Here is a 25,004-nt window from a genome sequence, read left to right as displayed (position 1 = left end):
CTCAAAAACTGCCTTACTGCATTACTTGAAGTTATTTAATGTACTTTATTTCAGCAGTCTACTGAAATAGCTTTGGGTTTTATGATCCAGGAGTTATTCTGTTGAAATCCTTAAATTCAGTTAATACTTGATTTTTCTATACTTCAGTTAAGTGTGCATGTAGAAGAATTTTTTCAGTGATTAGCAAAAATCTTGTCAAATGAGTTCAGTTTTCAAACCTGAATTCCTAAAGATGCTTTTTAAAATCCAGTACTTAAATGCTCAGAAAACTGTCTGATGATAGGTGTTTAGCATGATCAGGATTCAAGAATTTAACCAACATGTTTGAAAATGAGACTCAAGCTTATACTCTATGCATGAGCTTGGGATAAAGTTAAAAGCAAAAAAATTTAAAAATTAAAAAATGAAACAAGCCTAACTTACGTTCTTTTAACGTAACTACTGCAGATAGGTTTTTCACATCTGAAGTACTAAAATTGTCTATCAAATGAGAGGAAAAATAGTTATTTTTAGAAATTCATGGCTATGTAAATGTCAGAGGAGAAGGTAGTCATTTGGTATGAGACAATTTAAAAGTACCAGGTCAGGAAAGAAATAAATTTTAAAAAAGTAACAGTAAATATGTTTGTGTTCTTCTATCCCAGAAGTAGCTTTTAGCTTACATAAAGACAGTGTATCCTGAATAATGTTAAGGTAAAGTCTCCTCATAGCTTCCCAGGGAATATAAAAAAAAAAAAAAAAAAAAAAAAGAGTTGTCAAGATCCTTAAAATACAGTGTTAGGACAAGAGGTTTGTTGTCAGAACTATTTAGAGGGGATTAAATTTTGTTTCTGCTGTATACTCCAAAGAGCATTTTCAGCCTTTTCATCTGGTGCTCTAAGCCTTTAAGCCCAAGTCACTCTAAGCTGACTACTGTGTAACATGACTATTAACTCGAGTATCTGATTGGAGAATGTGGGTATTGCCAGAAGTTAATTTTCTGTGTCTTTATTGTCAGCTAGAGACTGGATAGCTGATGTTGATTAAGGAAAAACAGTGAAGTCAGTTGTCTTCAAAAGGATTTATCGTCTTTTTGTCTGAGAAGGGGCCTAAAGGAACAAACATCCAAAGTGTTGTAGGAAGAGGAAAGGAAATCAGTTTTGACTTTAAAATATCTTTTTTTTTAAGAAGAGTAAATTGGCTCTAGAAGGGTTGTAGGTGAGAAAGAGCAGCAAGAAGTAACTTGCATAATTAAAGTTAAATTTAAGCTGCTTATTTAACTTAGATGGCTTGAGCTGTTTTCACTTGTTTTAAAATCCTTTGGGAATCCTTTGGACTATTTTTTAAATTATTTTTTTTAAATTCTAAAATAATATCTGTGGTTTTATTGAACAAACAATTCATTTACATGGCATTAATAAAATTTTAAAAATATAGTAACTTACGTCAGAAGAGCAAAGTTAATTACGTGGCAAATAAAATTATTAACATGCTGTGACTGATTGTTGCAAAGTCATGTGCCAGGGTTATTTTTAATTAACTGCTTGGTTTACATTTACACTGGTTTGTTCAAGCAAAACCAGAATTGTCATAGAGAAGACACATGTGCTGATAACTGAAGAGATTTTTTTCTGAATAAAAAATAGAATAACTATTGCTAATTCATTTTTTAAATAAACACTAGCAGTTCACTTGCTTTTTTTAAAAAATACCAATGAAGGTGAGTGAATTAAAATATATTGTATTTTATTTTAAGAACATTTTAAAGTAAATTTACTGTATGAACCAGCAAATGAACCCTGAAGAGCAGTAACCATGTGTTGTTTCTGTTTCACATGTTGCAGGAAACGCCCCACTCGCATATTCTGTGCACCTCAGGAAACAAAGCCTGGGAAGAATCTGTTAGAAATAGATCCATGGCAGGATAATGGCTGGGACATAGAGAGCAGAATGATCTGTGGAGTATTTTAACTGTGGTCTGTGGCAGTTGGGATGTGGACATGGGGGGAATTGTGTCCCAGAGATGCTTCAGGCTCAGTTCTGCCACAGGGGTGGAGCGTCCATGGGTGGAGGAGAATCCCCATGGGTCTGGGCTCAGCCACTGCTCATCGCCACACTGCTGCTGCTTTTTTGGTTCAAGCAGTTTAAACATTTTCATTTCTCTTGGATAGAAGTTGTAGACTTTTCAGATGAGCTGGATGTTAGCACATTCTGTTTTCATACTTGGAAGGTGTCAGCAGCTCCCCATGGTTGGTTGGTTGGTTTCCACTGTCACAAACTGCAGGAACTCCTGTGGTTACCGTGTCCCACCTTCTTTTAATCTATTTAAACTCAGATATTTGCTCTACTCTGGCTTTATTCTGTGCTACAGTCTCAAATGACATGGCAGTACTGGCAAGTTCCTGACATTTTAGCAGCTTTTGAAATTTTTCTGCCTTTGTATTTGCACCATTTCTTCATCTGATGCCAGCTAGGCCAAAAACCCTGGCTTCTGTTGGCACATGTTCACAAGAGCATCACCAAAGGCTGTGCTGGCAAAGCTGTGGGGAGCTCTGACTGCTCCCATCTGATTTAACACAGGGGCTTTTCTCCACAAGAAAATATAATATAAACCAGGTATAATTTCGTGAATGTTATTGATAGATTGACCTAGGTGAAGGATTATATGAGAAAAACCTATGAAGTTTAAGGCATATTTTGTTATCACAGAGTTATGTAAATCCTACTCTTACAAATTTTCTTTTTCTGTTGTATTCTGGCAGCATTTGTTGAGTGAATTCAATGATCTTTTAACTCAAGGAGTAGAGATATCTTTTGAGATTCCATCTTTGAATCATGCTGCTAAAATAGGTCTAAGAAGATAATGTCATATTTTGTGTTTTAATCTGTGGCTCCTATTCAGTTTTTTTTAACCTCTTTTTAAATTCTTTTTTTAATGTATGTGGAATTTATGTCTTCAGCCCATACGTTTCTGGGCTGGGAAAATAAGTTCAATATTTTCTTTTTTTTTCATCTTTTAACAGGCAAAAAAACAATCAGTCTGAACATTCAGTCTGTCACAACTTACAAGACAATTTCTAATGTCATTGGATATCTAAAAGGAGCTATATTTCCTGGTAGGTATCCCTTTGCCATTTGTATTATTTGTTTCACAATGGGTGGGAGTCATAGCTGGGATCAGGATCCTATTTTGCCAGATAAATCACTAATACAGAGGAGAGAAGAAGACTTTTTTGTACTCATTTTGTGATTTGTGACAAGACAGAATATGAGGGTTAAACAGAGGATGAGCTGAAGGGGATATTGTAGTTACAAAAAGCATATTTTTACACGAGCAGCAGGTGTTGCACATGGAGCACAGAGAGTATCAGTAGTTTGTACAAGCAGCTGTTTAATGGCTTTAATTTTAATATGGTTTTAACACTTGCTGCAGCCTTATTTTGTGTCTCAATCATGCCTTAAGCTAGTTTTATGCAATGCTATGAATAATAATTACTGTTCTCTATGTGTGATGGTTGAACAATGGAGCTCTAAATGCAACTGGGACATACATAAAGCACAACCTCGCTCTGTCCTTTGATGCTGCACAGAAATAATGTTATCATCAGGATATCATGAGATCATTTGGAGATTATTTTGTTAGTTAGTGAATTTACCTAAAAGGTGAAGGTTTTCTGCAACATGAATGAATGCTGTTGCTGGTTACTTAAATTGTGCAAACAATTCCTAGTGTGCAGATGATTATCAAAACATCATGTTTGCCTTAATTCTCTTATATTAGGTTGTGAAGAAAAGATGGAAATTTATTTACAGTCCCTTAGGGGTAGGCCAGTCATTTCATATCTTAAGTAATGGAATGAAGGAGGTGGAGAAATTTTATTCCTGTTGGTGAAATAACAACTCAGTTTTGTGCATGCAGAACTGTATGCTTCTCACCAGACTTTTGGCTTGTTTAAAGCAACAGAGGAAACAATTAGCAAAGAATTTAGTTTCTGTGAAGGATTTAATTTCCTTCATGAATTTGAAGTTACCAGTCTGCTATTATTAATGTTTTGCAAATAGCTGTCATGGAGTTGGAAAGGCAGAAACTGCCATGTTTAGACATTCTGTCTTCTGAATTTGTGAAACAGAGAGAAAGAATAAAAAGTGTGCTTCAGTTTCTGTTTAACAAGTCTTCTATCTCCTCTATACCAGAACCTTTCATCTTATTATTACATTTTTAATCAAAACTACTTTTTGGAGGTTGGCCAATATGTGCTGAACTTTAGGTATCCAAGGAGATATAAAAAAGTGAAGTCAGTAGCAGTGCCTGGATGGCAGCAGCTTGTCCCATGGATGTCTGGCTCAACAAGAGCCATAAGAAGTGTCCTCTAGTGAAGGCACAAGTTAAATGTCTAATGCTCTGTAATATTTTGTACACAATCAATGTTAAACCTTTTTTTCTTTCTCTGCTCTTCCTGGTTGACACTACAGTCATTCCTCCTCAACTGCTTTGAATCTTGATATTTTCATGGCATTGATTCTCTGTCATTTTGATGGGGTTTTGCTCGTTTCATACACATGAAATATTCACCTTTATGTTCACAGAAGTGCAGAAAGAAGGCAAAATTTATCTTTAGTGCTTAATGAAAGACTGCAGAGCATCACCAAGGGTAGAATTTATTACTTTTTGCTTAAAGACCACCAAACACACACATAGAGACAAGCACATCTCTGTGATGCTGACATTAGCTGGCATTTGATCTGAGGAGTAAGAACGAGCATCTGAAGTGTAAGATGTTAAAATCATTAGGAATAGATGAAATGTGATAGTTGGTAACATTTTAAAAACCAAAAAACGTAACAACACTGATTTTATAGCTCTCTTGGACATGGTTGAAGTTGGGATGTATAACAAGAGAAGCCAGGATAAAGAAACTCTTTTTAATGATAAATCCCTGTTGTACAGCCCATCACTAACCTGAACACTATCCTGTCTTATCACCTTCAAGGGTATCTGATGGGTATTTTTTCCTCTATCTCCAGTTCTTTCTCTTCTTTTCATTTTTGCCATGTGATTCTGAGCAAGGACAGCTGCAGCCTCTGCAAGCATGACCATCCTGTCTCCCCTGCTTTTCCTGCAGTCATTTGCTTTAGGGCTCTGCCTCTATCTGAGGGAGAGATGTGCAAAGATGAACAATTTCAAAGGAGGCACCAGCTGCTATGTTTTGCTCCTGCTCATTCAGCTGGCATCTCCAGCAGCAAGTTGATGCTTCCTTCTCAATCAAAATATCCTGTATTATTCTAATAAAGTGTCTCTCCTCTCACATGGTCTGTTCACAGGCTAAACAGAAATTATTGTACAGGCAAGCATTGATCCTGCCTGATCCCCCTGTGTTAGTGGCACTTCCATTAATGACCTAGAGGCGTGTAAGGCCGTTCATTTGGGTTCCTAATTCCTGTTATTTAATGAGTTGAAAATCCTATGTTTTTTTCATTGTCAATGCAACCTATAATTAAGCATATCCTGGTGCAACACACAAGATGCAAAATTATATGATTTAGATTTCATTTTGTTACATTAAATTATTATGTAAATCTAGGTTGACACTTTGCATATCTGTTTTTAGAAAGAAATTCTCATTTCCATACCTACACACCCCTAAAGTTGATTGAAAATATTGTATTACGGGTACATTAAAAATCATCTCTTTGTAAAGCATTTTTGATTCCTTATCAAACAACATGTTCAAATATTTTGTTGAACAATGCTGGTAAACTCCAGTTTGATAGAGAATGCTTTTTTAATCAAAGTGTTCTATTAATATTCTTCCCAGGCAGCAGTCACTGCAAAACATACTGAGTAGATATTTTAATTTTATAAGCAAATACAAGATGTGGGCAATGTGCAGCAATCTGTTGCTGCATTGTGATCAACTGACAGCAGGTGAATGAGTTCACTTGGTTAAAGAAAGAAAAAGAAAACTTTTCCACTTTTTGGAACCCAAATGACACTCAGGGGTTGCTGTGGGTCTGGCACCACTGTTCCTCACTGCTGATAACTGTTCTCATGTTTTCTATTGATATCCTGAAATAGGGGAAAAAAACACCTTTAAAAGTCTAGATCTGGGCCAGATGGAGACTTAACAAAATATCAGAGCAAAACCAGTAAACAATCCTTCAAAGAGGGTTGTGAATTCATCTCACACAGGAGGTCTAATAGTTTAATACCTTGTTCAGAATAATTCTGCTTGGACTTCTTGACAGGCCTCAGTCACACCAGTCGGTCGTGTTATTTAATGGGATATAACACATCATTGGTTCTGGAGTAAAATAAGGGGATTTTCCTCCCTTGTGAGTGGTATTAGGGTTATATATAATGCCTCGAGTGATTAAGATTTAATTTTATTTTTCTGGAAAAAAAAGTGTGTTTGTTTTATGGTTTGTTTTTTTTCAGTGAGTAACCACAGGCATATTTTTTTATTTCAGGCTGAAAGTCTTGCCTTTCATTCTATAAAATGCTTTCTTCCAGCATTAACACAGCTGCTAGGTGTGACTTACCATACCTGTATCATTCATTATCTCTATCCCTCTGTCATGTCTCCTCTCCAAACTTGCAGTCCAGGTATTTTATTGTCTCCTTCCACATAAGGCTAAGTCCTGATCATCTCTAATCTGCTTGCCAGCTGCTCCACTGCTGTTTCTGCCATGTCTTTTTTGAGATAGGTTGGTGAGCACTGAACACAGTCTTCCAGGTGAGGGAGTACTAATACTTTGTGTATTTTCTTTGTTTCCCACTGTACTGCCACACCTTTTGGTTTTTTGTTTTTTTGGTTGGTTTGTTTTGTTTTGGGTTTTTTTTTCTGGATGCTGATGTTTATTGAGGAGCATTTCCTGCTTATTTTTTTGTGTTTTTTTCATAACACTACTCTGAGCATGATGGTCTATAAAAAATGGTCTATATCAGATCTATAAGGAGAGCAATAAGCAAACATGGAAGGCAAAGGTATGGGGATTAATTTAGGAAACTGTACACATGGATTTATCTACTAGTTAATTTTTAAGTAGCACTCACAGTTTTGTGTATGATTGTTGTATGATTGTCTTGCATGTCATCATATACTTTTTTGTTGACGGATTTTGTTGCATTAATGACATTACACACTACTAATACAGTTCATTTTTAGGGTTGTTTGGAATTCTTTTAATCTGAGTATCCAGAACAAAAAAAAAAAGTTAGTTTTTCAGTTTTTTTTTATTCCTCATTTCAGACAGATACATCATCATTGGCAGCCATCACAGCAGTTTGCAGGGCCATGGTGGGCAAGGCTGGGCCAGCAGCACTGCTGTGATCACTGCCCTGCTCCAAGCCCTGATGCCAGAGGTGAGGAGGGGCTGGAGGCCTGACAGGACCCTGCTCTTCTGCTCGTGGGGAGGAACAGCCCTGGGGAACGTCGGCTCCTACGAGTGGGCTGAGGTAAAACGGCTCTCGCTGCACGGAGCGTTCCTTCTGCTGAACATGGGAAATGACCACGTGGGAATTGTGGCTCATTAGCTGCCCTCTGAGGTCTGTCTGTGTTCATTCATGTACTGCACAGCCAGTCCAGGGTAATTGAGGCGTTCCTGGGCTAATGAGGTGCCAGGATGTTGCCATGGCTGGGGAGGTTGCACGTACAGCACCCTTGGGAGCTGCTTTCCCTCCCTGGTGCAGCACAGCTTTGTGAAAGGGCATTGACAGGGTTTGACAGAGGGAGGAAAACCTCAAAAAACAGCACAGGCACAGAAAGAGCTTAGAAAGCTTTTTCACCTTCTTGAGGGTTTAATATTTAATAATTTTTCATCTATTGGCTTAGTGTGAAGAGAAGTGAATCAAGAGAGAAAGAAGAGAACCATGCTATGGTTCACATGAATTAAACCTAGCAGTGTCTCCATGGCTAGTGCTGATTCACTTCTCACAGGTCTGTGCTGAGGAGCTGGACACAGTCCCAGACAGACAATTCCTTGGGCTCTTACTTTCAACAGAATGGGAATCAGCTGGTTGAAAGAAAATACCTCAAAAAGTATTGATGATCATACATGGCTAAAGTAGACTTCAGGTCATAAATTAAAGGAGTTGCTACTCTTCTAGGCAGAGAATTTCATGGCCTCTTTTCCAACTCTAATGGTTCAATGAATTAAAACAGTAGATAAAATAAAGAGTTAATTGCTTTTTACCATGCATAAGAAGCAGCTAGCCCTCATTGAGATTTCATACTTCCAACATGATTATTCTTCAGAAACAAGAGGGGGTGAAAAAATCAAATTGAAAAGATCCAGGCTGGAAGCAAAATTTGTTTAGTTCCACTTCAAGTCAGCTTTGCATCAGATGTAATTGCGTTACACCCCTTCTGTTCAATATAAAGAGCCACTTCATGCAAAGAGGAACTCATTACTGAGAAGGCAAAGGGGATCCTTTTAAAAAAGAGATAATAATTGAAACAGTTTGTACATGCTATTTTTATAGTCTAAAAAAATAATAAAATGAAAACACTGGGAAAGTTATGCAATTCAAATCTGAGTTTTGTCTCTGAATGTTTGAGTCCATTTAACTGTTGATAATGATTGCTTTTGAAGTTTGTCTTCTGTAAGGCATAAGTTTAAAAGGCCATCATGTTGTTTCACAGTGTGTAATGTTTTCATTTTTGGCCTTACAAGTGTAGTAATTTTTAATTCCTCCCAGACCTGTTTGCATTTTCTTTAGATGATGTGTGAAATGGAATTATAACTTCTGCTATAGAGAGAAATAGCACTGAGAGATCCTTTGAAGTTTACAAGAGCATATTGTGAGATGCAGTAGTTAACTAATACTCAGGAATCACAGAGGATGGAAATGTAGGGTGCAGTTTTCCCCTAGAAGCAACCAAAAGAACAAAACCAGCCTTAATTATAATGATGCAGGGTAGTAACCATTTTTATGCTTGTGTTGTAGGATCTCAGGAGCATTCTTCAAAGAAACGTTGTGGCCTACATCAGCCTCCATAATCCAGTCACAGGCAACTCAACCTTACGGCCCGTGGCATCCCCTTCTCTTCAGCAGCTGGCAGCAGAGGTTAGAAATAAAATATTTGGTTTCACCTGTAGTTTATGAGGTTACATGGTTGAGATCAGTTGACATTACACAGCAATAGGTCGTTATTTCATTTAAGAATTTTAACCTCACAGATACACATGAACTGGTTTGGGTTTTTTTTAAGTAAACAGGGTAAATTTTATTTTAAAAAATAATAGATTGAGAGGTTGGAAGGAATAGCTTGTTTCACCTGTTTGTTAGACGAGGTCTGAGCATACTTGCATGCCCTACAGCTTTTTTACCTTTTGGCAGCTTTAAAGTAACATATTTGTTATTCTTCAGCACAGAGCACATTTTTCTCATCCTAATCAGGTCTTTCCAGACTGTTTCTCAGTTTGCATTTAAACCTGTATATTTACCAGATGTAACATGACACACAGGGAGAGTGTTGCTCCTACCATAATAAATTCTGTCTGAAGTGAGTATGTCAGGTTCAGTGCTCAGCCATGCCTGTGCAGCTCATCTGGAGTCAGAACATTCCACATCTGTAAGGGCACACAGGCCTTCAGCTAATGACCCCACTGCTGCTCCTGAGCTTTCTGAATTTGTCAATATTTTACATGAATGGAAAATGGTGTAAGGCACGTTCTAAAATTACAAAACCAGTGAGAAATGGTATGCATAAAATGGAGTTCAATTTCACTTCCATAAATTATGTTTTTAGATGTATTTTTCTGTACGTTTGCCAAATGAATACTTACTCTGATGTTTATTTGACTTGCCTCTGAAGCATTTGGTAAAAAACACTCCTCAAAGCTGCATCTTGGATTAAATGCAGTTTAAGACTGATCTGGCTTGGCAATTGTTCAACTAAGTTAGTAAAATGATATCAGTAAATTGCTTCTTAGCAATGTCTTAAGCACTTCTCCTGTTCAGTGTCTAAGTGGTAATTTCCTCATGGAAAGAATTTATTATTTATGATTTATTCTCTGTAAGTATTATGAAAACTGTGAGGCAACATCATTTCAGAGGAAAAAAAGCTTCCATTTGTGGAAAATTATTTATATATGTGAGTCTGCAGGTGTTATGGATATGTCAATTCAAATTTTGTTATCAGTGTTAGCTATTGTATTTGTAAGAAATACTACCCTGAAAAGTTGCTAGCCTTTTGCTAACCTAGTGGTGTTGGCAGTTCTATCTCCATTAAAACAAGAATTTGCCATTTAGGGGAGTAAGTTTATTATTATCCTTGAGCTATTTGGTTTTTTCTCATTTTATTTCTTTGTCTGTACAACACAATCTATGACAGTGATCTGAAAACTAAATTGTCTGGAGCTTTTCAGCAGTCTCTTTATTATCTATCAGTTTATTAAGACTCAATTTTTTCATCCTAATAAATGCCATATTAGTATGAGCATTACATTCGTGCCCTCTGTTTTGAAAAGGAAGCAAACTTCTGTGTATTTCTGTGGTGTTAAATAATATTTTGTAATTCTTGTAATAGCAGTTGTGTTCTGTTCAGCAGTATGGAAGGAGCCCCTCTTAGCAGCCTTGCCTTGCACCTGTTAATTAATAAAACGTGACTGGAATGTCTTTTTTTCTTTTTTTTTTAAGTCCCAGTAAATACCTTCCATCTCACTTCTGATTCTTTAATTTTGAGAGTGCATCCCGTCTTCATGGTTATCCTAAAGCCCCATTTAAAAAGTAAAGGATAAAATGCATGTGAGCATTTTATCTGTATGGCTTTCCTTTCTGTAGGATATTAGTATTTGTAATTAAAATAACTGTCATACAGTTTGTGGCATTAAAAAGATTTATAGGAGTTATTGCTTCCAAATGCTGGCTAGATTTCTGAATTCATATCAAATTACTGACAGTGATGGAGCAGCCAAGCACAGATCCTGGTGTGTTCCCATGGGCACTCACAGTTTGCCATGTGTCCAGGAGATTTTCTCTGGAAGACTGATCTGCTTATAAAGAATATTGATATTACTTCCAGCACTTGCCAGGAAGACAATGTAATTACAGATTACCTGTAAGTTATGACACTGCAAATGGGCTGAGATGTGACTTTTTGGAGCTCATCTCATCTTGAAGAAATTGTGAGTCTGTTCACATGAGATTCTTGCTACCAGGTGCGAGTTGCAGAGCTTAAAAGTTCTAATGAGAGAAGAGGATCATTTTAATTTTTGTGAGCTCTGAATATAGGTTAGAACAAAAAAGAAGGTGAAAGATAAATTTAGAATTAATGGTATCAGTCCATTTTAAAATTAAAAGATAGATTAGTCTGTCTCGTTTAGTTGGATAGAAGTTTTCCATAGTTTGTGAATACATGGAAGATCTTGAACTGTGCCTATGGATTCAATGGTAGAACTCATAATTTAAGTCCATTTTTAGCCCACAACAAAAGAAACTGTCAGTCATTATTTTTCCTTCTATTGCTAAACAGGGTTGTAACATTGTTTGCAGGTAAGGGAGACTGAAATCTCACCATTTTTGGGTTTTGTTCAGTGCTCACTGTAGTGCTAAAGTTGTGTGTGAGAGGGAGAATGTATTCCTAGGGAAAATTAATTTATGTTAGAAAAGCCTACAGAGTATAAATGCTAGGATCCTGGGGATAACAATGAAAAAAAACCAAAAACCTGTAGTTCATCCTGTGAAAGGGAACACAAGTAATAATCACACTAAGTGCAGAGCACTCTGTAGATGCTGCAAGGAACATAATTTAAAGAGAACTGTGGGAAAATAGCAAACTAAGATGGGCCAATGCACGCAGCAGTTTTTACTTTCTCTCTTTTTTTTTTTTAAATAAAATATTGGACAATTGCTAATCACTGCAGCTTTCACAATATCTTTTTCCCCTTAATTTCTGGGAAAATTAGGAAAGAAGTTTTAGCTGAAATGATATTTGTAAGGATTTTCTGACATCAACAATGAAAAGAAGAATCAGGAAACCTAATAACTTGTCTGCTATGTGAGGTCTGGCAATCAGAGAATAGAATAAGTGCTTGGCTAATTACCAGAGACCACGTTTCTTAAAGAATGTTTTGTATAAAGGGATTATATCTTCATATTAGTTGCAGGTTTCAAAAGGGAGCTTCATAAGCAGTCTGCAAATAATAATTTTATATGCCTGTCTGTGGGATTCTGGTTGAAACACCAAATTACACGAAGAAGGGAATTTAAATATTTGGATTAATTAAGCGAAGAGGAACTCAAACAGTTCTGAGACCTTGACATATTTAATTCAAATATTTTTTATATAACTAATTAGTGTCCACATTAACAAGAGGGAAGGACTGCCAAGTTATGTTTTTGTCTACTGTTATTTTGTACAGAAAATGATGGTTAATTCGCTTGCTCAGTTGGTGAATCAGCATTTGTTGGCAGAGTGTCATTGGTAAATTGGGTTTGTTCAAGGCTGGGATTCATTCTCTGTAAATAAGGCCATTAATGATTTTTTCTATAATGGACATGTCACAAAGAAAAAAAAAGTTATTATGAACCATAAATTCATTGGTGTTGTCTTTTAACTGATTGTGTGACCATCAGACTCCAAGTCTGCTGTTACTGCTGAGCCCAACAGAACTTACTGCTCCTGTCTCCCCAGGAAAGGAGTGATTTACAGCTATTGATGAACGAGTTGATCATTAAAAATGACTGTGCCAAGTATTGTTCCATGCTATATATCAGTATTTGTTTCCACTAATGGAGCAAAAGGCTTAAAACATCTCTACATTTAAAGCTGGTGTTATTGACAGAAAGTTCTTTTTTCTTTATGAAGTGGAGCCAAAGATAAACTTCTACATAGATGTTACTATCATTATGTCTTTATTTAAAAAAAATAAAATCTTACATTAATGTCAGCATCAATTCTCTTCTTCCAGCTTCTATGTGTTTCTCATTTTTTTAAGATTGTCAGCATTAATAGGGAATCTCCTAGTGTCATATATCAGTAGTTGTAAATAAGAAAAACATGATTATTTGAATTGCTTGTTCTATGTCTTATAACAGAAGACTATTGCTTCCCCACGAGCTTTCAGTCTTTACCAATTATCACTTTTAGTGTGAGATTTGATTGCTGGTTTTACTTTTTATGTTTGTGTTGAGAGCAAAGGAAAATCTCTTTGAGAATCAGAAGTTTATGCTGCAAACTTCTATCTCAGGAATCCCTAACTGTGTTAGAATGATGCTGTTAATATAATTGGCAATACTTCATTGACACTTCTATTAAATTAATTAAGATGCTGCTTCTCCAGTGTGAAATGTTTCATTTAATGAGGGATTTGATTTGCAGGAGGTTTTGTTTGCATCTTCTGGCCACTTTTTCCTTTTCATAAAATGCTGCTTTGTCCACTGTTACATATTTTTTCACTCTTCAAAATAGAATAATTTTATTACTTTAATGACAATTCAGACAGTGAGTAATTTAACCTACTCATATATTTTGCTGTTATGAAAATACTATTAATGTCAAATGTGGAGAAAAGAGTTTGTTAGCAAAGCATAATGTAATAATGAATGAGTTTTCCAGCTGTGTTCTTACTGGAGAACAATTCCTTTGTTCCTGATGACTCAAGCTTTCTGCTTCCATGTCCTTCCTTGTATTTACATAGATTTCTAATAGAGATGTAAATGATGTATATTTTCAGAAAGGTTTTCTTGGTTTGAAATGTAAATGTCTATTTAAATAGCCCTTGTGGATGAAACTGAATAAATCTGAATATTTTATTACGTTCAGGTGTGGTACTGGAGTAGGTAAGCAATTCCTTTTTTGCTGCAAAAATGGGGTTTGGTTTAAGTTTTCTATTGCCCAATTGAGTTAATATTGTCTCATATAATGAGCTGTACCATGTAAGGGAATTGTTTTTCCCTTCCAAACACTTTAGCCAGACTACAGTATTAGAAAAATTAACTTCACTTCTGTCTAAATACTCTTTTGTTTAATTTCATCTTGATTATTTCCCTTCAGAACTGACTTTTTCATGATAATAGAAAGATGTTTTCTTAGCGATAGAAAAACCTTTCAAGTAGAGAGTTTAAAAGTAAACTTTCAATTCTTACAAAAGAAGATAGATTGAGCTCTGGATATTTTAAAGTTTCTACATAAACAGAAATCATTGAAAGTTTCTCTTGATATTTCTCTCATCATTATTAACTGTGTTGCTGAATGAAATTAAATTGACTCAATAGGTATAAGCTGTACTACACAAACAGCCCATGGGAAAGAAATGCACATGCAGAAATCAGGTGTATGGCCAAATAACCAGAAAGAAAGAAAGCTCCTCTAAATCGGAATTGATAAGAAATTAATATAAACTGAAATGTGTAATGTACAAACAGTCTGTTTAGTGCTTTTTGATCCAAAACAGCTGCATCCATGGGCTTTAGTTCTGCATGTCACAGGAAAAGAATCAAAATCTTGTGCAGCACAATTTACTCCTCATTCTGCACATCTTAATTGGAAAAAAAAAGCACCTGGGTAGTGAAAAGCAGACCATTTGTTTGTTATAAATAAAAAGGTGACCTATTTTCAGTAATGCCATATGTATTTAACCTTGCCAGAAGCATCAGTGTGGCCTGAGCGTGCTGAACCTCACTCCTGCCAGGAAGAGGGTTCCAGGTGCTCTTTGACACATTCTGCTCCCCCTGCCTCAGTGTGCCTTGGGGCTGGGATTGATTGGACAAGCAGGAAGATGGTTGTTTTTACATGATGTGCCTCTCTTTTATGTTGTAAAATTGTGAGCTGTTTCATAGAGCACTGAGCAGGTTACAGAAGTCAGAGGAGTGGGAAGAACGGAAGGTTTGTAGAAACCTGGGAAGGTGTGGGGGTTTTTGGTTTGAATGGGGGTTTTTTGTTGTTGTTTCTTTGGGGTTTTTTGTTTCAGTTTGGGTGTTTTTCAAGCTATTTTTCCCAGGAAGAGTAGAAGTACCTCTGTAGAATGGTAAACCAGTAACTGAGGTGAAAATGTTGACCGGAGCTCCAGTGGGTGCAGGGAAGAGTCTGGAATTCTTGCTCATGTTGAGAGATTTTGAGGTTGGAAGTTCTCTTTTAACATGGACCCTTGTCATGCTTGGGGGACTCTTATGTCTCTTCTAGGGTTCAGGTTTAAAAATCAACTCAAAATTGTGGTGATTGGCATATTTTTGTTACATAAATTTGCCCCCCCTTTTATTTCACAGTGTTGTTGCAGTAACAGCTCTTACATGTGAAAACAAAAGCTTGATTGCTTTAAGGCTGTTAATTGAACTTCTGTGTCTCTTGTTTAGACATACTTATATAAGAAATACTCAAATTTAGGAAGGGGAAAAAAAAAGAAATCCCCAAACACCTCACCTGGTCAGTCATCAAAAAGAAAAAAAAATCTTAAAATTTTAACTTAGGCAAATTTATTGGCAAGAAGTTAGAAAACCTTTGATGAATTCTTTAAAACCAGGTGTGAGGAAAGTCATTCCAAATCCATTTAAAGCTGTGATAGTTTGAATAATCACAAGCATAAACTTGAATTATTCTGGGATTTGCCTGGTTTGTTAATTCTCCATCTGTATACCACAAGCAGATTCTGGTGATGATGTCTTGTCTAGTGTAAATAAAAAGACTAAACAGAGCTAGAAGGGAGACTTTTGGGACACCATAAACAGGGAATGTGAAATTTCAAAAGCAATTTCAAGCCAGTTTAATATATGTGGAAAATACCTGTATTTTCCAAATTATTCCTGAGGTTTTAATTAGTAACATAGTTGAGAGGGATTTTTATTTATTGAGTCAAAGAGCCACAATTCCCATAGTATTACTCCTGTCTCAAAGTGCACACAGAATGGGACTTCACTGAATAGAACAGAGAAAATTTTACAGCAGATAATCTCAGATGTCAGGAAAAGCCAAAATGCAAGAAATAGTTTTCCTGGAGGTTGTGCAAAAAGCTTTCTTTTGGCAGCTAAAGGTCACACAGCTCCAACCTTTGTCTCCTGGCAGAGCATTGAAAGGGATTTCAAAACTTCTTTTGTAGCCTTCTATTTTAACACTTTAAATGCTTTAAGTTTTCTTTCAAAAGGAGTTCAGGAGAGCTGCTGGCTCCTCTGCTTTGTAACATCCATGTTTTGATTAGGTAATTACTGTATAATTACTTAAAAAAAGGCTCAATGCTCTACCTTCAACAGGTGATTCAGCACTAGAAGGGAGCTTCTATCCATACAATTATTTGCATATGCAATTATAGCAGTGAGGCCAGAGATACAAACTCTGGCAAGTGGAGTGCACAGAGAAAGATTTAATATTGAGGAAAAAAATGAGCTCATGTTTATGCGTTTCAATAGCTTTAGCCCATTAAAATATATTGGGTTGTGAAGTAATTTTTTTCCACACTGCTGACTAGAATCTGCACCTTTGAAAATTCATGTAGATGCTGTATTATTTAGTATTCTCAGAAATATATATATATATGTAGCGTTCATTAGTCTTCCTTACCAGAGTAAATAGCTCTGGATTGCACTTTACAGAACATGTCAATTTGTTTTCTCAATTTGTGCAGTGCAAACATTTCTCCCTTACAGACTGTGTAAGCATTGTTTCAGAAAGTTCAATTTTATTGCATCAGAATTAACTTTTAAAGATCAGAATTTGGAGGATGAAACCTGAAATATAATGTTATAGATATTTTAATTAGATTATATTGTGCAGTAGTTAGAAACTATCAGTTGTCTGTAGAAGTCTGCTGATCAGTTCTGAAATAAAATACATTATCAGCCTTTCTCCATTTCCCTGTTTTCTATGAAAAAGCAGTGACATATCCCTGAAAACTTATTAATAAAACTCCACATTTCCTTAACAAAATTTAAATGTGTTTTTAGTCTTGTAGTACTTGACAGTACATAGAAATTACAGTATCCCTGTTCAATGCTTTGCTTAGGTTTTGGAAAGATCTCAGATAATAATCCTAATTTTCAGAGCACAAAGAAACACATCATTTAGATGTATGATGAGTTTTGGGTGATAGCTGACTACTGTGTGTTTTGTTGAAAAGTTTTTCAAAGTTCCTTGGACTAGATCAGATTCATGTTAGAATCCATGTTTTAACCAGGTTCTGGTTAAAACCACATTTTATTCAGGTAGTTGAAGTTCTTCTTCCAAGCCCTAATATTTCATGGTTCTTGAAACCAAGTTCAAGTGAGCTTCTATGGAAGCCAGAAAGAAAAAGTCATTTGACCATATGCCTTTCCCTTCTCTCGGGTTTTCTCTTCTCCAAGGTTTTCTCTTCTGTCCCTGCTGCTATTGTTTTGCTGTACAGAGGCAAGAACTCTTTCTTGTGGTTTAAGTAGATAAAAGTTGGAAGAATCCAGTCAGGAAAAGAGTATTACAGTACCCCACTGCTGTAAAAATAAAATCATTTGACATCTTTTGGATCATTTAATTTATCTCTCAGTGGAGCCTAGAGACCTGCATTTGTGGTGCTGACACACTTTAATAAATCTGCTTTGTGATTATCTTCCTGAAAAATTCAATTTCTACAGATACTTGATCTCTTAAGTGCAAATACTGTTATTATACCATTTGCTCAATTCCCATTGAAGTCCAGAAGAGGGGTTTTATGTGAAAAATATGATGGTGGTTTATTGACCTTCATGGTCCGTATGCAATGGTGGGAGTGACTTTCATTTCAAAGACTGAAAAATAGGTTTTGTGTGTGGCTTGAAGGGGGTGATTTGTTCATGCATAGCTGCTATTAAGAAGTTTCAGTGTCAGACTGCAGGTTTCAGAGCAAGGTAAAACTTTGTCAGCAGTAAATTTCTCTGGCCTTGTTCCACGCTGGTGCCATGAGAGAAGATTTGCCATCGTTACCCGTGTGTCAAGAGAGTTCTTCAAAGAATCACTGATTTTCAGTGTTCTGTGCCATAAAAAAGTTTCTTCATTTGTGTCTATTACAACTGAAATTTGGTCTTTGGTTACAGTAATAAAGTCAGAGATTTTGATGGCAAATTTCTCCCCCACTGAAAGAAACCTGGCTGTTGCACTGGCTATACCATGGTTGTGTAGATGGGTGCCCTCTTGGCTGGGTAATGTGGTGTTGGGGTCTGTCCTGCCTCTGTGTGCATTGTTAGAGATGAGCAGGATGATTCCACAGGATTCTTGGATCCCTTAAAAGAGCTGATATTGTATTGGATATTGGGAATACATGTGGAGGAACAGGGAATATGAGACATGTAATATACAGGACAAGGATAAATTATTTTCTTTTATTTTTTCCTAGTGAAATGCATGAGTTTAAGTTGTGTTCATAAACAGCAGATTGAAGATCTCAGAATGGTGGGAGAAACCCCTGACCCATCCAGAGATCTGCTTTTCTGGGTCAGCTTGATGATGAAGCTCATGAGGGTGTCTGCTGAGCTGGTTTGCACGTTGGCAAGTGCTGGTGTATGGGAAGTGGTGCTAGCAAACATTTCTGGTAGAAATCCCACATATCTGAATTCTTTGTAGCTCAGAAAACATGACATGGGAATGCTGATGGTTGGGAAAAATGTAAATTAGAGTAGTCACAAACTGTAGTAAAATAGAGTAGTTACAAACTGTAGTAAATTAGAGTAGTTACAAACTGTAGTAAAATAGAGTAGTTAAAACTGTAGTAAATTAGTTACAAACTGTAGTATCCACGTTACACCCAGCTGTGGGCCTAATTTCTGACAACTGTGATACAAACACAGCAAAAAAAAGCTTGAGTGCCATTAAGTCCAGGAGAGTTTTTATTTTTGCATTATCAAAAAACAGATTGACTGCATCCTTCAGTTACAAATGCAAATGGTCAAAAATCATTTTGATTCAAATTAGATCAAAATGCATAAGCTGTAAAGGAAAAAGCACCTGATGTTTTGACTTTTGGGTGTGGAGACAGGTTCCCTCTTGATACAGTATTTTCTGGCCTGTCCATCATAAGGCAGTACAATTTTAAGCAGTTTCCTGAAATTTACCATCAATAAGTGTAACTCACTGAATAGTGAGGCTGAGCCTGTGGTCATGGAAATTCAGTCTTTAAAGTCTCTTTAAAGTTTTGGAGAGTTTGCCTTTTCCTGTGCTGCTGAAAAATACAGAAGGAGTTCTAATGCAGTATTTTCTGGGGTAAGTGGATACTTTGGAGAAACACAGCTACCAAAGGTGTGTGCAACAGTTTCTCAATTTTTTTTTAAACTTTATATTTTTAAGGTACTGAGATACTTGGAACTGCTGATGGCGTTCCCATTGCAGTCCTGCCACTTATATAATTCATGCTATGTAATTTTAGCTTTAAATATTTGATTGCTCTGAAAATCTCTTATCAAATGGGAACATACTTGCTTGATTTTTACCTTCCTTAAAAAAGCCATTAAAATTCCTAGCAGTTTGGCTGAGTGTTGGCAACAGGTACATTTGACTCAATGAGGCATGGGACTTCAATTTGGTTATAGGAAGGATAAATGTAATTCAGAATCATGTAACAAGCATCAGGAATCAGAGAAAGACTGTGAGTAGATAAAGTTAAATGTAGAAAAAGTGCAGGGTAGAAAATTAAATTTACACTATATAATTTTTTATTACCTTGCTTTTGTATTTCCTACCAGTTTGATGTAACTTTTGCATCTAAAATGTGATTTAGTCCTGTTAGGTACCATTTATTTTAAAGACTTTACACTGATAGTTATGTTTTTTTAAAAAATAAGACAAATATTTAAAGGTATGCAAATATTTCTTAACAGAAACCAAAGCCTTGAACAAGAATTACAGGATTAAGTTTGTCTCATGTTTTTCTAGCTGTAAGCTAAATAAAAAATAACTCCATTTTGCAAAGTAGTATAACATGCAGCAATATATTTAAATTTTTTGTTCCAAGCACAGATATTTCTCCATGCATTATTTATAACCACTGGTATTGTAATTTCCCATTTTTTTTAGGAAGTCACTATTGAAATGCAAAATTTGCTTCTCACAATTTTGAAAGGTACAACTGGAGTTTTATTTTCAGCAGGTTCTGTTTCTTAGGTAAACTGACTTTTCCTTGGTTCAGTAGAAATTTGAATACAATATCAGAACTGGGTCTTGGCTAATCTTGGTTTGACCTGACCTTTTGAAAGTATTGTGTTTGTCACCATTTTCAGTTTCTTCTTCCCCTCTGGGTGGAAAAGCCTTCTCTGTCATGCAGGCTTTTTGAAAGAACAAATATGTTAAAGCCATCAGGTTTATCTAAAAGGCAGGTTTTTTGGGTTTTTTTCCTTGTGAAAATGCGGTTCTACCTTCCTGCACAGCCTAAAAAAGCTGTTTACTCTTGGAATTTCCAGGTGTGGTGCTTTTGTGTATGAAAACACAGAGTAATTTGGTGGTGGGGGAATTTAGATTGTCTAATGGGAATCCCTGGGGTTTTAGTGATTTGTTTGAGCATCACCTGCAGTGTCCACGAGTATCAGAGGGATTCAGATGGTGCTGAATTCCTTGTCCCTGATGACTTTCAATAAACACAATTCTCGAGGGAGTTGTTTTTCCCTGGTGACAAGTTCCTCTCAGTGGAATATGTGTGTGTGCAGGGAACATCTCTCACTTCACTGTGGTAGTCCTGAGGAACCCAAACCAGGGGCAATTTCTGAGATTTAAATTTCTCTTTCCTGTCACTGATTTTGCAGGGCTACAGAATTTCACCAGAGCCTTCATGTTACCCTTAAAGGTCATTAAACCATGTTAAGATTTTAGATATTTTCAGTAAGGCTTCATACATGTTTAAATGAAGATATGTGTAAGTGGGAAGGAAAAATTGCTAAGGAAGTAAGGAACCAACATTTTATTCATTTTTAATTAATCACTTCAATCTTAATATAACATTAATTAAATGCAGCAAGGTTTAGTCACTCTACCTCATAAGATTTCATGGTGTAGCTTTAATCAGGTAATCAAATGATCACATTGTATAAATAGGCAAATACATCACATCAGTGGTGTGTAACATTCAGGCTATTTAAACCACAACTACTCTCCATCTATAGCATATTAATTATCACCACCACATTTAGCTTTTCTTTTCCTACACAGAGAAAGAATGAATGAATGAATGAATATAATTTAGAATTATTTTTATGCACATACTTGAATCATGTCAGTTTGATAAGGCTCAAAATTGGGGAAATGCTGTGCATGTATTATGTAGTTGTTTTGCTCTATGATACTGGGCAAAACAGAAATGTTGGATACCTTGCTTGCCTTTAGTTGGTTTGAAAAGCACTTTGAGGTCTATAGGGCAAAATGCCATATTAAATCTCCTGAATCATTTCTGAAAGAGCTGATTTGCATCAATAGCAATATGTATAATCAATCAATAAAGACTGAGCAGAACAGGGTGTTTGTAGCCAAACCTGATAGGCAGCTGGGAGAAAACAGAAGTAGGCTTGCCATAGGATTGATGCAATTCCTAGAAGCCCCATGGTTTTTTTAATAGCCTTTGGCAGTCATCTATTAATATTTTTTTTAAGAACCATCACACCTTCTGCCTCTAATGATCTGTTTGCTAGAGTGTGGCAGGTGTTTTTAGATGAGAGACGCAGACCTGAGAGTCCTTTCTCTCGCCTTTATTACCTGTTGGTGTTGATTTACATATTTACAGTAATAAATATGTTAATCTCTTGATTTCTGCATTTTTACAAGGTCTGTGATGAATTAAATAAATTCTGTAGCTCTTCCTTTAGACAATTTTACTTGCTCTAGACGGTCTCTCATATCTCAGGTCATTAATTGCACCAGTCCCTGACACAGGTACTGATTCAGCTCAGAAATAGAGATCAATTATTCATGAAGAATAAGCTTCCTTGTTGTAGTTCTGAAGCTGGGAGCACTGACATACTGTAAGAATAACTGTTCATTCTTTACTGGCCCTGTTGAAAGCTCCTTAGATGTTTTAATCCGTTTTCAAAAGGTGGTAATGTTTTAAGTGAAGCTGGAGTCAAGTAAAGAAAAGTAGTAACCAGAACTAACTAATGAGTTCTGCGATGAAGTCCCATTTGATTATACTTCAGATGTGCCAGATTTGTTTTAGGACACTAACTCAAATGTATTTGATTTGCCATATGGTACTCTTCATTTTCTCAAATTTGTAACATAAACCTGTAAGGGGGTGCTGACACCCAAAATGAGCTCCAGAGAAATAAATTATTCAATTACGTATAGCATGTGAATCTTTGCACTGACACCAAGCACTCCTTGATTCCTGGCTCACCAGGGGCTTGGTTTTCCTCCAGTCTGAAGGAAGGGTTTGACTGACATGGTGGAGCCCAGCCTGAGCAGCTGAGTGCTCTAAATACAGCCAGTCTGTGTTTTTCTTGTAAGGCTAACCAGCTGAAGAAATACAGTTTGGCTGCTCTTCAAATGGCAGTTAGTTGTGTGTTGCTAATAGTTTATTCTAGATATGTTTTTAAAGATTTTTTTTAATTATTTTATTAGTTTTAATAATATTAGAGCATTATTATTCTTTAAGTCTATTAGTCTGGGGAAACATTTCATTTTTTCAATGAATGCAAAGCACACTATATGAGCTTTGCAGTTGTTGCCAAGGAGTTGAAGAACGCTGGTGTTGTAGAGTCTGCATTACAATAAAAACAGATTGGAAGAGCACAGCATCTTGCATGTGAAGCATTCTCTTATATTGGTGCTGGGTTAAATATTTATTGTTGGGCTTGTGTGTGAGAACAGTGCAAGTGGAATAAAGCAGTTAAACTCTTAAAATGCTGTACTATTGAATTGAACATTGCTGTCATAAAAATATTAATCCTATACTGTCGAGGATGGTGATAAAACCCCCAAACCACCATATTTTATGGTCCCCTTAACCAAAGCTGTAAACATTTCATATATAAACTTTCATGCATAAGAAAAACTAAATTTCATGGTTGTTGTAGGAAGGCATCTCTTCAGCTCTTGGTAGGCTGGTAGAAGTGGGGGTTGGTGGATATTCAGAATCAAGTGTCCAAAGCTGTATTTCACAATTTCACATCATTCAGTGAGCTTTAAACATTAAAGGAAGAACAGGCTACTCATCACTTATGAATCTTGACCAGCTGTGGTGGGCAGTGTGAAGTGAGGAGAGTTTGATCTATGCTGCAGTGTAGAACACTGGGTGATCCTTAACTGCCTTGTAATTCCTGGAAGGAGCAATGGATCTTGTACACAGATATCTGCACAAAATCATAACCATGGCTTTTTGCCTGGATGTGTGCTGTGCAGTGGGTTTGAGAGACTGTAGGAGATACAGTTGTGATTATTAAAACAACTTTTCCAATTAATTTGTTTGGGTATTTGCCATTTCTGTTAGAACTTTTTGGACAGGCCTTGAACTACTGTGAATGTATGCAAGAATGGCAGGAGCAGAAATGCTTAACAGATTAAAAAAAGGAGTAATACAACCACCTTTCAAAATTACTTATGAAATGGAAGCTATTTCTTGAATGTATTTTAAAATAATTTTCTACGAGACCCTGCAGCCTTTATTTAAACTGTGTAATATGCAATTGCATTATTCACAGCACTGAAATGAAACTGTGAAGCAATAATTATGCTAATTTTGAAATGGGGAAATACAGAGATTTGTCTCTGTCTAACATTTTCCTGATAACCTTGGAGACTTTAATATACAGAATTTACTGTATTTTTGTGTTAAAGTGGAACCAATTTTAGGCTATTCTTCTAGAAAGCCTGTAATTTTGTTGGTAGAGGTGAGGAAGTTATGTTATACTATATAAACTGTTAGCTAAATGCAAACAATCTCCAGTACTTCAACTTCGTAATATTCTTGAAAAGAAACCTGAGTAGCTTATTTGCTGTAATAGATGTTGCAAGCCTTGAAAGAGTTTAACTGCTTTATGCCTACTGTTTATTAAGTGTTTAATTACCTGGTAGATTTAAAAGCTACACAATTATATGGTACTCAGTCTGGGCTTGATTTCCAGTTTCCATGTTTATTATAGTTCTGTTGATAAGATTTCACCATTAAATACTTACGTGAAAGAAATGCAAAGATTTCCCTGACTAGAATTGTTTTAAGAAACCTACACAGAAAAATTGTATTGTTTACACAGAAAATTTGTATTGGGTATCTTTAGCCTTTTAATTCTGTTTTTCTCTTAAGCCCTACTTTGTGGGAAGTTCTTTACATTGCCAGCATTTCACAGACATATCTTAGATTGACTATGATAATCCCATTCAGCTTTTTGTTGTGGCAGAGCATGCTATTAACTGAATAAAAAACTGATTCCTTAGGAGCCATTGAAGATCTCAAAATCTTCCAAAAGGCACCACGATGCCTTCTAATCTTCTGGCCAGCATGAGGCCTTCCAAGTGCCTTAATTCTTCTCTTGCCTCTCCTGCCACCTCAGATAAGAATTTCTTTGTCCTCTGAAAGGCTCAGCCGTGTTGCAGCCAAACTTCACTCTCTGCCATGTTAAAGTTGTTTCAACCCAAAGAATGCTGTTTAAATGAGACATGCTAGAAGTCTTCAAGAGCCTGAGTGCAAATAATTAAGTAGGGCTTTGATTTGTGTTCGTTTTTTTTCAGAGCCAGAGCTTCAACTGTGTGGAAAAGGCAAGATGTCCAGGATCCAATGTGAGTTCTGTGCAGATACAGGGAGATGCAGATTATTTCATCAACCACCTCGGAGTACCTGCCACCCAGTTTTCCTATGAGGACATCAGAGCATCAGAGGTAGCTATGACTAAAAATGGAAAAAATGAAAATAGCAGGAAGACAGAATTATGTTTTCTCAGGTTATATTGTGTTGTAGTAGAAATTTATCTCCTCTAAGTGTGTTTTTTTAGGTCTTCAGAGGATTACCATAGAGCTTCAAAGTGTGTTTTTGTCGGGATATGGTATTCAAAGAAACAGATATACATTGAAGGATGTTGTGTTAAAAATTTTAGTATTGCTGATAGTTTTATAGGCTACATGTCAGCTAACCCAACTTTTGAGACTGTTTTCAACTTAGAGGAATCAGGTATTGAT

General features: G+C 36.2%; 1 protein-coding gene across 1 annotated transcript in view; it reads left to right on the top strand.

The window, feature by feature from the left end:
* NAALADL2 (N-acetylated alpha-linked acidic dipeptidase like 2) overlaps window positions 1–25,004 on the top strand; it is a 406,939-nt gene that overhangs the window by 306,054 nt on the left and 75,881 nt on the right. Inside the window, exons 9-12 of the mRNA XM_071438045.1 lie at window positions 3,003–3,095; window positions 7,230–7,435; window positions 8,927–9,046; window positions 24,561–24,707. Of these exons, the coding sequence (XP_071294146.1) occupies window positions 3,003–3,095; window positions 7,230–7,435; window positions 8,927–9,046; window positions 24,561–24,707 (566 nt within the window). The remainder of the gene's footprint in view (window positions 1–3,002; window positions 3,096–7,229; window positions 7,436–8,926; window positions 9,047–24,560; window positions 24,708–25,004) is intronic.

This window comes from Agelaius tricolor, unplaced genomic scaffold (genome assembly GCF_023055355.1).
Source record: "Agelaius tricolor isolate 1412-34295 unplaced genomic scaffold, bAgeTri1.0.p SCAF_12, whole genome shotgun sequence".
In the NCBI taxonomy this organism is placed as follows: Eukaryota; Metazoa; Chordata; class Aves; order Passeriformes; family Icteridae; genus Agelaius; species Agelaius tricolor.
This window is presented reverse-complemented; position numbering and strand designations above follow the sequence as displayed.